At 34.6% G+C, this 16,385-nt stretch overlaps 2 protein-coding genes and 1 long non-coding RNA gene across 3 annotated transcripts in view; 2 read left to right on the forward strand and 1 right to left on the reverse strand.

Moving 5' to 3' along the window:
• The window catches only part of LOC140054167 (tRNA (uracil-5-)-methyltransferase homolog B-like), a 78,446-nt gene that overhangs the window by 23,955 nt on the left and 38,106 nt on the right, over window positions 1-16,385 (reverse strand). The window contains exon 4 of the mRNA XM_072099057.1: window positions 14,972-15,042. Coding sequence (XP_071955158.1) covers window positions 14,972-15,042 — 71 coding nt within the window. The remainder of the gene's footprint in view (window positions 1-14,971; window positions 15,043-16,385) is intronic.
• LOC140054172 (uncharacterized) overlaps window positions 1-16,385 on the forward strand; it is a 49,535-nt gene that overhangs the window by 3,178 nt on the left and 29,972 nt on the right. The window lies entirely within an intron of this gene.
• LOC140054811 (uncharacterized) lies at window positions 1,931-12,207 on the forward strand. The gene is made up of 4 exons (XM_072099905.1): window positions 1,931-3,062; window positions 10,147-10,322; window positions 11,353-11,557; window positions 12,062-12,207. The coding sequence occupies exons 1-4, from the start codon at window positions 2,852-2,854 to the stop codon at window positions 12,205-12,207; spliced, it is 738 nt and encodes a 245-aa protein (XP_071956006.1). The 5' UTR covers window positions 1,931-2,851.

Below are 16,385 nucleotides of genomic sequence, written 5' to 3' on the forward strand. Positions count from 1 at the left end.
CAATCAAAGCTACAAATGTTTGGGAAGTAGTAGAAACAGATTAAAGAATGCTGGTAGTAGTATGGCTGCAGATGAAGCCATAAATGTCAGTGCAGGACCAATTTGGCATACAAAAGGACTTCATCAAAACATCAGCACAAGCAATAAGAAATTTGCTAACATGCAAATCTATCATTTAGAGTGAAACAAATTACAAACAGAGATTTTTCTTTTTTAAATGGTCACATATAATGAGGAGATTAAAATTTGAGCATCACACCTCTGGCACTCATCCCGATGATATGCAAATTAGCTTAAATATGCAAATTAGGGTGAAATTACAGGGTTACCATATCTCAAAAAGTACTAGTCCGAGAGAGTTGATTTTTTTCACAGATTTATTCAAAATATTTATATTTACTGTAATGAAACATTTTATAAAAAAATGAGTGGAAGTACACCATTTGACCTTCGACCCAATTTCTCAATGTTTGCATACACAATGTGACTAAAGTGTCTGTAGAGACTTTATTTTGCCCTCAAATGACCCAGACATAGGTTCCTAATAGCCAGCATAGGACCAATTTATAATTCCCAAAATCACACCTTTGTCACACACCTCGAAAGTATGCAAATTAGTATTACAATTTAAATAAAATATGCAAATAAGGGGGAAAAATTACAGTTGTCCTATATCTTGAAAACCACTAATGCTAGAGAATTGATTCAGAATGTACATATATTTGCTCCAATGAAACATTTTACAAAAAATTGACCGGAAGTATGACATTTGACCCTCGACCCCATTTCTCAATATTGCATAATTATATAATGAAACTAAAATGTCTGTTGAGACTTTGTTTTGCCCTCAAATGACTCAGATACAGGTTTCTAATAGCCAACATAGGACTGTTTAGTAAATCTCAAAATCACGCCTGTATCACTCACCTTCAAAGTATGCAAATTATTAGTACAAGTTACATGAAATATTCAAATTAGGGGGTGAAATTACAGGTTCCTATATATCGAAAATTACTATGGCTAGAGAGAAAAAAAACCTTGTTCAGAATGTACATATCTATATTTGCTCTAATGAAACATTTTACGAAAAAATGACTGGAAATACAACAATTGACCCTCGACCCCATTTATCAATTTTTGCATACTGTATAAATGCAACTACAATGTCTGTAGAGACTTTGTTTTGGACTCAAATAACTCGGATACAGGTTTCCTATAGTCGGCATAGGACCACTTTGTAATTCCCAAAATTACGCCTTCATCATGCACCTTGAAATTATGCAAATTAGTAGTACAAATTACATGAAATACGCAAATAAGGGGGTGAAATTACAGTCTTCCCATATCTCTAAAACCATTAATGCTGTCTTGGGTAGAATTGTAACTGGTGAACCAGTATCTATGGTCATGTTCACTTTTGCTGAATGACCTATCAGTACGTCAGTGCGTAATTTTCTGTTAACCATCACATTAACAGACATGACTTCATCAATATTTTCAATTTCAACACTTCTGCAAACACTAGCAAAATGTCCTATTTTACGACATTTATTGCATTTAGCTTTCTTTGCCTTGCATTTGACATCATTTGCTTTGTGCGATTTTGAACCACAACGAAAACAGTACTCACTTGATTTGTATTTTGCTGGCTGTTGTTTAGGTTTGTAATTACTCTTTCGTATCTGCTCAACAGGTACTGGTAGTTCAGCTTTACCTATTATTTGGCATTCTTTTGCAGCATGTTCGCATTGCCTTGCAATTTCTATGGCAGTATTTAATGTAAGTTCAGGTTCCAGAAGTAATCTTTCGCGAGTACGGGAAGATAGTTTTCGCAACTAACTGGTCTTTTATCATTTCATCGGCTATTACACCGAAATTACATGACATTGATAATTGTCGAAGTTCTCTTACGTACTCATCTAATGTTTCATCCTGGAGTTGTCTACGTTGACGAAATTTGTATCTTTCTGCTACAACATTCAATCTTGGGTTAAAATGTTCCCGCAATTTGGCAACAGTTGCATCATACGAATTAACATCATCATCTGGATCAATTTCTCTTTCTGGTAAAGAGCTGTAAATACGTTGACCCTCAGTACCAAGACAATGTAGTATAAGTGCTTTTCTTCTTCGATTTGTTATATACCCCCAGTACCTTTGTACAGTAGTAATGTATTGTAATGTATTGTAAAGCTGACTCAAAGAAACATGTATTCACTTCGACTACTTTTTTAACAACTATTTTATTCACAACTCTATTATCTATATGACTCATACAAATTGGTATAGGTACAGGTGGTATTTGTAAACCAACTGATAATACAGGAAAAAGTGTACTGATAACAAATGTATCATCTTGCCTACTGGCACCATAGCTAGACATAACATCTTCCAGATATGAAAGACTGTAATTTCACTCCCTAATTTGCATATTTCATGTAACTTGTACTAATATTTTGCATACTGTACTTTTGAGGTTTGTGACAAAGATGTGATTTTGGGAATTACAAAACTATGCTGACTATAGGAAAACTGTATCCAAGTCATTTGAGTCCAAAACAAAGTCTTTACAGACATTTTAAGGCCAACTCAGACAGCGTCGTACGATGAGGCCCGACGAGACGTCTTGTCTGGACTTGACTCGTCCGTGCTGTCTGAGTTGAATCCAGACGAGACGGGTCGTCGTGAGATAGCGTCGGGGGTAGTTTTAGGTCGTAGTGAGCATATTAAACATGTTTAATTTTCACCCGACGAGACGACTCGTTTGTTGGGTATTGACCAATCACAGGCGTTTAAATTATGATGGCAGGTCAAGAGGGGAAAAATTTTTATCGAAGAGCGCGAAGAAGTAATGTGCTTCGCGGGGATTATTTCCATCATCATGGCGGTCAGTGGTGGTGGTGCACGTGAAGAAGATTTATGGTCAGAAGAGGCCGAGTCTTGCCTTATTGACCTTTGGAGGAATGAAATGTGTCTATATGACACTACCTCCAAAGAGTATAGCAATCGACAGCTTAGGCAAAAAAAAGTAGAAGAATTCGCCGTAATATTAGGAAAAAGTGGTAAGTCCAACAAATAATATTAATACTAGCCTAGGCCTAGGCTAGTACTAGGCTAGGCCTATAATAAGGCCCCTCCTAGGCTAGGCCTAAAATAATAAATATTTACTACTAGGCCTAGCCTAGGCCTAGCCTACTAGGGGCCTAGGCTAGGCCTAGGTAGATGGATTGTACCAATTAGCGGTTTGTCCCAATTAGGGATAGGCCTAGGCCTAGGCCTATAGGCACAACAGCTATTTTACTAATAATAATATAGCCTAGCTAGGCGGGTGTCACGAAACCTAAGACCACGAAAGCTAAGACCCCCTAAGACCTAACTAAGATCACGAAAGCTAAGACCCAACACTAAGATTACAAATATTTATCTTTCGCACCTGCCTTGTATTTTAACTCCAAACATTTATTCTGAATACCACACCTTAGAATTGGCACTTTCATGAAAAAGAATCACATAAAAAGTAACAAATACATTTTTAAATTGATGATTTTACAGATGTTTTTCTCGCACACAAAATGACTAGCCTACAGTACAGGGTGGACCCAGTACAGTAGGCCTACCCCATGTTCAATGTTTTTGTATCTATGGAACGTCAAAAGAGCAAACATTATATAGAGGGCTGAAAACTCTGTGGAGTCCATCTACAGTGTGGATGGAACAATGTAAAATTAAAATTGTAATGATAATAGTATAATCATGCAAGTACGAAGAAATAAATACTGGCAAATAAATTTTAATTTAAAAATCATGATAAGTTTTTTTGTTTCGTTTTCTTTCTGTTTTTATACTTGTACTATTATTGTTGCTCTTTTGGCGCTCCATAGAAACAAAAACATTGAGCATGGGGAGCTCGAGGAGTTACATTGTCATTACAGTATACAAAGAAACACATCTGTAAAATCATCAATTTAAAGGATTTATTTATTTGTTATTATGTGTTTCTCCTTCTGAAAGTACTTATAAGTCCTAATTTTAAAGTTTGGTGTTCAGGATAAAGTTAGTCAACAAATTTGGAGTCAAAATACAAGAAAGGCAGGTGCGTAAGAAAAACATCCTCTGAACCAACACAATGGAGTAAATATATACCAACAAACAACCCGTCAAGTTTGTTTGTTGTAAAGAAAAAATATACATTTACTCAACGGGTGAAAATAATGTGAGTTTATCTATGTTTTGCGGTAGTATTAAATTATATTTATGGTAATAAATTAAACCTACTGTGTTTAAAATTATGTATGGATAAACAAGTATTGTTTTTAAGCTGTAGTATATCTTAGTATTTGTAATCTTAGGTGTTGGGTCTTAGCTTTCGTGATCTTAGGTCTTAGGGGGTCTTAGCTTTCGTGGTCTTAGGTTTCGTGACACCCCTAGCTTAATTATTAATTATTGCCAAAAATGAATGACCCACACTCGACTCGGGTGTCACGAAAGCTCAGACCACGAAAGCTCAGACCCCCTAGCCTACCTAGTAGTAGTAGCATTAATATATAGATAGTAGGCCTAATATTATGGGCTAGTATTAGCCGGGTAGTAACAAAGTGCGAGGCAGGGAAGGCATGCGAGGCAAGTCAGAAATTTATGCGAGGCATCGTTTTACCATCATCAAAAAATGCGAGGCATCATTTTATCATTTCTCAAAATTGCAAGGCAGGAAATCACCGAAATTGAAGTAGCCTAGGCCTAGGCCCGCTAGGCTAGTTTCCTTTTGCACCTGCCTTGTAATTTAACCAAGGCTTTATCCTGAATACCACAGCTTAGAATTAGTAGGCCTACTTTAATGAAGAAAAATCACATAAAAGTAACAATAAATCCATTAAATTGGTGATTTTACAGACGTTGTTTTTCTCGCATTTCGCACACTCAATGTTCAATATTTTGGTTTCTATGGAACGCCAAAAGAGCAAAATTAATTAGAGGGCTAAAAACTCTGTGGAATCCATTTATATTTAACGCATTATTTGGTGAAAATCAAGTACAATTTCAATAGATTTTGTCACTGTCAGTAAGGAAAAATGTTACTGTTGATAATGTACACGGTTTCGTTAACCTTTTAAAGAATAAAATAGAAAAATTCATCATAATATCCTTAGTAGGATGTCCTAGGTCTAGACTAGGTAGTGATGTTGATTTAGGATCGATTATTATTCTTTGAAAACAGAACAGTATCAGCAGTAACATATTACAACATTTTTATTGACAAATTAACAAATATATTGAAATAAAACGTGTTTTTCACCAATAAATGCATGAGAAATTGACGCATTCCACTGAGTTTTAGTCCTCTATTATCGTTGCTCTTTTGGCGCTCCATAGAAAAAAATATTGAACATTGAATAAGTGAAATTCGCGAACAGTGTGCGAGAAACACGCCTGTAAAATCATTAATTTAAGGATTTATTTGTTACTTTTTATGTGATTCTTTCATTAAAGTACTCATGAGGTATACTTCTAAGGTGTGGTATTCACACGATAAAGTTAGTTATCAAATTTGGAGTAAAAATACAAGCGAAGGAAACTAGCGCCAGGTTTATTAGTACGTACATGGACAACAATAAATAAAAATCGTTCGTAATATACCTAGCTTACTAAAACAGGAATAGTGTATCATTATTAAATATTATACCAACTATTATTTTATCAAAATTGATTAAATTATTTTCTACATAGGCCTCTTATCTAGGTTAGGGCTAAGCATATTAGCTAAAGTTTAATTTTAGGCCTAGTATTACAATTGTCGGACGCAAGTCTTTTTTCACACGCGCTCCAGAATTCTGTCGCAATTTTTTTCTTTGCGGCATGTTATTGGATCGGCATATCAGTTACCTTTTATTCACCGCCAGTTATTGAACTTGTCCTGGCAATCGCTGTTCACCTTATTTGCGAGAGAGGTACACGTGTTGTTCCTAGAGAATGGAATGTCAAAAATGTCTTTGGCACGCGCCGCTCAGAGAGAAGTCTGTGCGTTGCTGCTGGAACCACGTGCTATAGGAGGGGAATGCACCACAATCCTCTGAGCTGAGGGCTGAATCATTCCGCTACCTACTAAATAGTAAAGAGGGATTTTCCATCTCTCGGGTCTACCGGATCTAGGCGCAGGGGTGTGACAAAATATTATTTTCACTCTGCTATGTTCGAGAGACATGTGAGTGAACACGCTCGAAATGCCAACAAACATTGCAGTCATTTGATGAGTGTGTCGCTATAACAATTATTGTTTATCGAAAGTTGAAGACTGTCGTTCAGATTTTTGAACCGTAGTTTGGGCACTTTTGTAAAAGTAAAATTTGACACGATATGACTTGAATGAAAAAACAATCGTTACATAAAAATAAACAACATGATGAGTGTATACACGAATCTATTTAGATACGCTTGTATCGATTGATTATTAGGCCTATAATATAGCATTATTAACAGCACGTTAAGATATGCCTCGCACCTTTTTGAAATTGTAAACTATATGCCTCGCACTTTTGGAAATGATAAAATGATGCCTCGCACAAATATTTGGCATGCCTCGCTTGCCTCGCGAGCCTCGCTGCCTCGCACTTTGTCAACACTCGTATTAGCCTAGAGTGTTGACAAAGTGCGAGGCAGCGAGGCACGCGAGGCATGCCAAATATTTGTGCGAGGCATCATTTTATTATTTCCAAAAGTGCGAGGCATATAGTTTACAATTTCAAAAAGGTGCGAGGCATAGCTTAACGTGCTATTATGCTATATTATTGGCCTAATAATCAATCGAGGTGTCACGATAAATATGGTCCGGGGCCAAAATCGGTCCGGCCGGACCAGTTTTGGCTCTAAAATTGTGGCCAAAAGCAGTCCGCCACTGCCAAAATCGGTCCGGGCTTTTCTTCTGTCGATTTTAATTGAATTACTAGGCCTATGATGCTGTTTTAAATTGTTTATGGCTATAAAAATATCCCATGATATATATTAGTAAGTTATCTTGTCGGATAAATACTATAAATAAATGTATTTTATCTAAAAACATGACTTAGGTGTTCACTCATATTTCGGCCTGCCACACACTCACATGAACGGGTATGAGACGCTGATATTGCCAGCTAGATTTGATTTATGATTGAGGTCTTTTTCCTTTTCCTCAGCCTAATCAATATTGGATAATTTTTTTCTAATAATTGTATTGAATTGATATATTGATTGATTAACCATAAATAATTAATAAATTAAATTGTTTTTAACATCATGGGGAAACGAAGATGTTAAAAAAGAACAAAATGGATTAAAAACAGGCAGAGATACATATTGTATACAAAAAGCCTAACAATTAGTACTTATTATTGATGAGTTACTACTAATAATGATAATAAAAAAACAGGCTTAATTTATAATATTAAAATAACAAATAAAACCCCATAGTTTTCAATATAATGACTAATCATGGCCTTTTTTTTTAATGATATATACATTATGACTCATATTGCGCACCATATATTTGTAAGACCGGACCATATTTGGCGGCCAAAAACAGTCCTACTGCCCGGACCAATTTTATCCAGGCCGGACCAGTTTTGGCGGCCAAAATTGGTCCGGCCGGACAGGTTTTGGCAGCCATAAATGGTCCCCCGGACTGATTTTGGCAGCCAAAACTGGTCCGCCGGACCGATTTTGGCCCGGACTGATTTTGGCGTGACAGATACAAGCGTATCTAAATAGATTCGTGTATACACTCATCATGTTGTTTATTTTTATGTAACGATTGTTTTTTCATTCAAGTCATATCGTGTCAAATTTTACTTTTACAAAAGTGCCCAAACTACGGTTCAAAAATCTGAACGACAGTCTTCAACTTTGGATAAACAATAATTGTTATAGCGACACACTCATCAAATGACTGCAATGTTTGTTGGTATTTCGAGCGTGTTCACTCACATGTCTCTCGAACATAGCAGAGTGAAAATAATATTTTGTCACACCCCTGCGCCTAGATCCGGTAGACCCGAGAGATGGAAAATCCCTCTTTACTATTTAGCAGGTAGCGGAATGATTCAGCCCTCAGCTCAGAGGATTGTGGTGCATTCCCCTCCTATAGCACGTGGTTTCAGCAGCAACGCACAGACTTCTCTCTGAGCGGCGTGCCAAAGACATTTTTGACATTCCATTCTCTAGGAACAACACGTGTACCTCTCTCGCAAATAAGGTGAACAGCGATTGCCAGGACAAGTTCAATAACTGGCGGTGAATAAAAGGTAACTGATATGCCGATCCAATAACATGCCGCAAAGAAAAAAAATTGTGACAGAATTCTGGAGCGCGTGTGAAAAAAGACTTACGTCCGACAATTGTAATACTAGGCCTAAAATTAAACTTTAGCTAATACGCTTAGCCCTAACCTAGATAAGAGGCCTATGTAGAAAATAATTTAATCAATTTTGATATAATAATAATTGGTGTAATATTTAATAATGATACACTATTCCTGTTTTAGTAAGCTAGGTATATTACGAACGATTTTTATTTATTGTTGTCCATGTACGTACTAATAAACCTGGCGCAAGTTTCCTTCGCTTGTATTTTTACTCCAAATTTGATAACTAACTTTATCGTGTGAATACCACACCTTAGAAGTATACCTCATGAGTACTTTAATGAAAGAATCACATAAAAAGTAACAAATAAATCCTTAAATTAATGATTTTACAGGCGTGTTTCTCGCACACTGTTCGCGAATTTCACTTATTCAATGTTCAATATTTTTGTTTCTATGGAGCGCCAAAAGAGCAACGATAATAGAGGACTAAAACTCAGTGGAATGCGTCAATTTCTCATGCATTTATTGGTGAAAAACACGTTTCATTTCAATATATTTGTTAATTTGTCAATAAAAATGTTGTAATATGTTACTGCTGATACTGTTCTGTTTTCAAAGAATAATAATCGATCCTAAATCAACATCACTACCTAGTCTAGACCTAGGACATCCTACTAAGGATATTATGATGAATTTTTCTATTTTATTCTTTAAAAGGTTAACGAAACCATGTACATTATCAACAGTAACATTTTTCCTTACTGACAGTGACAAAATCTATTGAAATTGTACTTGATTTTCACCAAATAATGCGTTAAATATAAATGGATTCCACAGAGTTTTTAGCCCTCTAATTAATTTTGCTCTTTTGGCGTTCCATAGAAACCAAAATATTGAACATTGAGTGTGCGAAATGGGAGAAAAACAACGTCTGTAAAATCACCAATTTAATGGATTTATTGTTACTTTTATGTGATTTTTCTTCATTAAAGTAGGCCTACTAATTCTAAGCTGTGGTATTCAGGATAAAGTTGGTTAAAATACAAGGCAGGTGCAAAGGGAAACTAGCCTAGCGGGCCTAGGCCTAGGCTACTTCAATTTCGGTGATTTCCTGCCTTGCAATTTTGAGAAATGATAAAATGATGCCTCGCATTTTTTGATGATGGTAAAACGATGCCTCGCATAAATTTCTGACTTGCCTCGCATGCCTTCCCTGCCTCGCGTGCCTCGCTGCCTCGCAGTTTGTTACTACCCATTAGCCTAGGCCTAGTTAGTAGGCCCTAAAAGTTCCACAAATAAACTACAGTAGTCTCTACTACTTTGTCTTTACTTACTAGTTCTAGCCTAGAGAGAGGCGCCTAGGCATATTATAAATTATCAGCAACATTCACATGAATTCATTCACTTTCATTGGCAAGAAAAATAAATAAGCAAAACTGCGCCTATTATTATATGCCCTATATAGGTAATTTAATTATTAATATTTATTATTTGTATCAATATCATATAATCATATACACAGTATATATTCCAAGTAAATTTAAACATTAAATAAACAGTAAAATATGATATAATTTTATTATTAATAATTGTATTTATATTATATACACAGTATACATTCCAAGTAAAGGTAAAATAAATTGTATAAAATATAATGTAATTTAATTATTAATATTTGTATCAATATCATATATCATATACACAGTATATATTCCAAGTAAATGTAAAATAAATGGTAAAAATGGATTGTGATTATATAGATTATTAATATATTATGATTTAATTATATATATATATTTGTATTTTAATAGACATTGAGATCAAAAAACATATAAATTCCCTGAGGACACAATTTATGCGTTACAGAAAGAGCCTGCCTAGTGGGAGTGCTGCCAGGAAAAGAACAGCTAGGCAGCAATGGGTGCTGGAGCGATGTGACTGGCTTACTCCATACATTAAGCAGAGGGCGTCTCAGTCCACATTAGATGTAAGTAATACTATAGCCTAAAGATGGTTGTATAAAGTAGAGTCCTCAATGAGAATACTGTAAAACAAATTGTGAAAATAAAAGGAAGCATAATAGTTGGAATTTATGTAGCACGTATACAGTATACTGTGTATCTAAATCATTTGGTCTTGCCATTCAATGGATCCTTCTTTTGATGAAAAGTATGTGGTTAATATTTCTCTCTGTTGCTTGGCAGCAGATGTAAAATTGTTGTGCCTATCAAGTTGAAGAGGCACCATGGATGGTTGCTGTCGCCACTGTCCTTCAACAACATTGTGCGCCCCATTTTCCAGGTCAACAAAACCTGGTGGATTGTAGGCACTATTGCTTCTTAGCATGTTGTGCAAAGCAGCACATGCCAACACTAACGGTTGAAGGTGTTCCGGCAGTATTTTGATCGTCGTCAAGAATACACCAAATCTATTTGCAAAGATCCCAAAAGCATTCTCAGAAACCCTCCTAGCTCTTGACAGACGATAATTGAATACTCTTTGTTGTTTCGTTAAATGCCTTAGAGGATGTGGCTTCATAATGTCCTCCCGCAATGGGAATGCATCGTCTGCTACTATCATATATGGAACTGTCGTATTTGTTCCAGGCAATGGACTCGGGGTTGGTACTCCAATTGCTTTGTTCTTAAGGCCCTTATCCAACGAGCATTTTGAGAACACCCCACCGTCGGATACACGTCCATTCGTACCGAAGTCGACATATAAAAATTTATATGATGAATCTACAAGGGCCATCAGTACCAGGCTGAATGAATTTTTGTAATTAAAATATTCCGAGCCTGAATTGGGTGGTGGCCGAATACTGACATGTTTTCCATCTAGTGCACCCAAACAATTGGGGAAATTCCATTTCATTTGGAACTCTTTTGCTATTCCCATCCATTCTTCAGATGTTGATGGCGTCTGTAAATATGAATATAAAAATATGATAAACTTTCTAATAAAAAATAATAATAATACATTATAACTGACTGATCATTGCTTTTTTTTTTTTACAGTTGTCAGATTTAGGATTAGAGGCAGATCACGATGATGATGTATCCAACATGAGCGAAGAAAATAATGTTAAGACAAAAAAAAGTTCAACAAAACCAACAAAAAGAGAGAGAGACAATGAAGAATTGAATTTGATTCGTAATCTTACAACAATATTAGAATCTCCTTCAAACGTAAGCGAAGAAACAGATGCCGATTTACTTTTTGGTCAGTATGTTACATTAGAACTTAAACAAATACAAAATAAAAAAACCAAAGCAGTTCTGATGAACAAAATCCAAAATGATATTTTTGAAGTAAAGATAAAAGATCTAGATTAGTTTCAAATAATATATATAATATCAAAATGTACTGTCTAGCCAGTCAAATCCTCACTCATTTTTCCATTTACACTACAGTTTCCTAGTGGATAACAAATTAAATTTATAGCCTAGAGTACACAGTAATTTACCTTCATGTATTGTTCTTTCAAAACAGAGTATATTGCATTACATGTGTCTGGTACAATTTCACCAATTGTTGTGGCCCCAACTCTGTATTGAAATGACAGACTTTTGTATGTTTCACCTGAAATTAACAATTTGTTTGACAAATGAATGGTTATTTGCAACTACAGGTGATCAGATTGTTAGTATACTTGAAAAACCTGAGAAAGGATAAGGGATAGAATAAATTTGGGTTTTTGATGATTTGAACATGTTTACTCACCAGTTGCAATAAAACGAAGCGTAATCGCTAATCTATCTCCTGGAGAAATACTCTGGCGCCAGTTGGTGTTTTGCTTCTTTATAATGGGCTTGACCAAACTCAGGAGGTTGTCGAATGTGCCAGTATCCATCCTTAAAAAATTTCTGTAGGATTCCTGGTCCTGGAGCCGCAGTTCTTGAATCAAATTTCCATATGCTCCTTGTTGCTGTCTTTTGAGGATCCAGGGCTTACACCATATTCTGCTGCTTCGTCTTCGCCGCCTTCTTTTTAAAAGCAACAGCAGTAAAGCAGCACATGATTTGCGTTTAATTGACACCATGATGTAAATACTGTATATTTAAAACAACATTTTTAAGAAATTTCATTATTCAGTAAATCTAGGAATTCAGAAAACATATCTCAGTAATTCAATAATTGTTGCTGCCATCAATTTATATTATTTAAAGATATGTATTGATTTTGTCTCATAAAAACATTATATAACATTAAGTTAAAGATGTATTGTCCCTTGAAACACAAAAAATGAAGGTCAAAATATACCGTAAATTTTAATTGGCCATATCAAAGTAATATTGAAGTTATTCACTTCAAGTCAAAAATTCAAGCCAAAAACAACAATTTTACGTAATTAACAGCTAAATTAATTTTATTACATTTCGTCTGGAAAATAGTCGTGAGCGAAAGTAAACAAAGATTTCAAACCATGAGTATGCATTATGCATGATGCTAATCAGGATTGTTTACAACTTGTCACGGTTGAGAAGGTGTTTTCACACAGATCGCGAGGAAGTTTTATGATTACGGCATATATACAGAGTAGCCAAACAAGCGCATTGCATTATAAGATATGTTTTGATCGAAAACTTTGACTGGAAGTCAAAGTTATTTTTTTAACCAAAAAACGTCTGTATTTCAGTTAAATGATTTTTTTTTCGACTAATTTTTGGTGAAAGTTAATAACTATTATGATAGTTCAAAATTACCCACTTTTTTTTCGAAATCTTTTAATTTTTATTTTTTTGGAATTTGACAAAGGGGCAATACATCTTTAATTAAATGGTTACATTTTGTTTCATCAATATAATATGTTGTGATTTAATATGTAATAACAAATACATGTAGTAAATAAATAAAAGTGTAATATAATTATGTTTAATTTAAATAATTTAGTTATTTGTTTGTTATTTGTATCACTAGTTAATGAGTTGAGTTTTAGGCTAACATGTCCAAAAAGTTGGTATGGCGCATTGCCACAGTGTGTTAATTTAATGTAAGGTATGGAGACGAAATGGAACCACTTACTTTTTGTACATAATTTGTTAATATTAATAATAAAAAAAACAATTTAAAAAAAGTTATATCTATCTGGTCATTACCTCTCAACAATGCTTATCAATCGGACATTTTAAATGATATATATGAACACAATTTTGTATTGAATTGTGTTCAATATTATAAATTTAACTTGAATTGTATAGGTACTCTAAATAAATAAATGCCTAATTTAGGCCTACATAAAAATTCCAAGGTTATGTATTGGCCTAGTAATTAAAAATGAAATCAATTGAACCGATCGACATGTGACTCTACCCTGTATCATATTAGACTTCCTATTCTGTATGTACTACTATGCCTAGATAAAGTATTTGGGTCTAGCCTAAGTTTCTACTAACTACCTAACCTAGGCCTTGGGCCCTAGCCTAAGTGACCACATATTTAGATACTAGGCCTAGGCTAGGCCTAAACTAATATGCCTACTAAAAGGCCTGGCTAGGGGCATACATGGGCCTACCAACTCTGTACTGACATGGATCCCATATGCCTAGTCTCAATCATTCAACAAAATATAAGCTTAAATTTTGTTGTTATTTTTATTAGGTAAAACAAACGGATTTATCGGTTTATTAATTATCAATTAAACTTACTATTACTTCCGTGTTTACAAATCATACGAACGTACGTACGTAGTGCGTACGCGTTGCATGGTTTGTTGCGTCATCTTGAATTCAACCAATCAGAAGCGCAGGCAATATAGTCGCGTCGGGGTTGTCGGGCTGTCTGAGTTGAGCCGTCGCGGAGCGTCGTGGCACGATTATCTGTCGGTAGGACTTTGGAAAGACGGGTCCAGACAAGACGTCTCGTCGGGCCTCGTCGTACGACGCTGTCTGAGTTGGCCTTTATTCGCATTATGTATGCAAACATTGATAAATGGGGTCGAAGGTCAATTGTTGTATTTCCGTAAAATGTTTTCGTAAAATGTTTCATTAGAGCAAATATAAGTATGTACATTCTGAACAACTTTTTGAAAAAATCAATTCTCTAGCCTTAGCAGTTTTCGATATATATGAACCTGTAATTTCACCCCCTAATTTGCATATTTCATGTAACTTGTACTAATAATTTAAATACTTTGAGGGTAAATCAAAGTCTCTACAGACATTTTAGTTTCATTATATATGAAATATTGAGAAATTGGATCGAGGGTCAAATGTCATACTTCCGGTAAATTTTTTGTAAAATGTTTCATTGGAGCAAATAGAAATATGTACATTTCTGAATCAACTCTCTAGCATTAGTGTTTTTCGATATAGGACAACTGTAATTTTTCCCCCTTATTTGCATATTTTATTTAAATTGTACTACTAATTTGCATACTTTCGAGATGTGACATTTATTTTACAATTTAAAATGGTATTTTGAACACAAAAATGTAAAATGGCATATTTTAAAAATCCTAATTATATTGTAGTAGCATATTGGCAGTATTTCGAAAAGAAGCCCCTCCCTAGTTTGCGAAAGTAATCTCGAAAAGAAGTTCACCCAAGAGTACTAAGAAAGGAAGAAACCTTTTTTGTAACTGTATTTTTTAAAACATTTAAAAAATTAATTAATTAGGTAAAATGATATTCGTACCTTTCCTATGTAAATATGTCGATGACTGATATTCAAACATGTATCGGCAGGTACACAGACAACATTTTTTCCTTGTGAAACAAAAAAAGAAATAATATTAAGGATGAATACAGTTTTTTCTATATTTTTTTCTAAAAGCTGCTACACACTAGGATGATATCGATATAATAATGATCAATGATAAATCGATAAACATACATTTTTCTTACATAAAACAAAACAAATATATTTAAATAATTTTTCTTTTGGATGATCCAAATGGAATAAAACCATAAAACTTACGTTTTTACTCTAGCTTTCGCTGGTTCAACGACGCAGCTTAGTCATGAGTGAGTCTATTTGACTTGGAATTGTTACCATAAGATCTCATATTCGTGCTCATGATTAAGCTGCGTCGTTGAACCAGTGAAAGCTAGAGTAAAAACATAAGTTTTACGGTTTTATTCCCTTTGGATTATCCAAAACAAAAATTATTTGAATACTATACAGAGATCCAGATGAATCTTTTTACTAATAAAACAAATCTAGTACAGGGTAACTATTTATGAGCGTCTTTCATAAAAATAATATTTTTTTTTTAAATCCAATCACATTACGTTATATAATCAATAAGAATAAAATCGCTGTAAACTCACAATATACTTGCTCTTACTAAACATGGCGTTATTTTATTATTGATGTGTTTAAAGGCAGCATTTTATCCTATTGCTCTACTTTTCTAATTTTTTTCATTGTATGTAAGAAAAATGTATATTTATCTAGTTATCGTCAATCCTATTGTATCCACCATTAAAGAAGAATCAATCCAAATCTCAGCCAGAAGAAAAACCAAGGAATGATTTAATCTAAATAATAATTTTACATCACCAAACATAACCACTCAACTTATTCATATCCCATTGCGGAGTTGCAGCGAAAATAGACCCATCTGCGGAAATTAAAGACTCCAGCAACCTTATCCTGATAGGGTCAGGTCATGTCAACCTTCTGACTCCAACAGAACTTGTAATACTTGAAAAGGGAAAGGCTCCGATTGCAGTCAATACTGTACAGTACTTGGTTGAACTCTACAAGGTTCATTACCATTTGAGAAGGGACTATAATACATGAGAATGTAAGACAACTTTGGAAGATAGATGTACTACCTCTCTTTAAACAACGAGCACCATTTATATTTGTAACCCCCTGTTTTGTGACACAAGTGGAGTGACACTTACAATAAATTTAAATTTAAAGGCCTTAAGTCTGATATCCCAGAAATGAAAACAACTGAGAGAAACTACAGAAAAAATCCTGAAGCAGCAACAGTACACAACCAACTTATTGATGATGTACTAAAGAAAATCACAAGAGGATAACCAGACAGAAGAATCATGGTATATCTCACATCATGTCAGGATTGTTGGCATCATTC

The sequence above is a fragment of the Antedon mediterranea genome, chromosome 7 (assembly GCF_964355755.1).
Source record: "Antedon mediterranea chromosome 7, ecAntMedi1.1, whole genome shotgun sequence".
Lineage (NCBI taxonomy): Eukaryota > Metazoa > Echinodermata > Crinoidea > Comatulida > Antedonidae > Antedon > Antedon mediterranea.

What these genes read in the sequence shown, in the direction of transcription:
- LOC140054811 (XM_072099905.1), top strand. Translation starts at nt 2,852, where the DNA reads ATGTGCTTCGCGGGGATTATTTCCATCATCATGGCGGTCAGTGGTGGT. An exon ending in CGTAATATTAGGAAAAAGTG is followed by an intron (nt 3,063 to 10,146) that starts GTAAGTCCAACA and finishes GTATTTTAATAG; the next exon opens with ACATTGAGATCAAAAAACAT. An exon ending in CGTCTCAGTCCACATTAGAT is followed by an intron (nt 10,323 to 11,352) that starts GTAAGTAATACT and finishes TTTTTTTTACAG; the next exon opens with TTGTCAGATTTAGGATTAGA.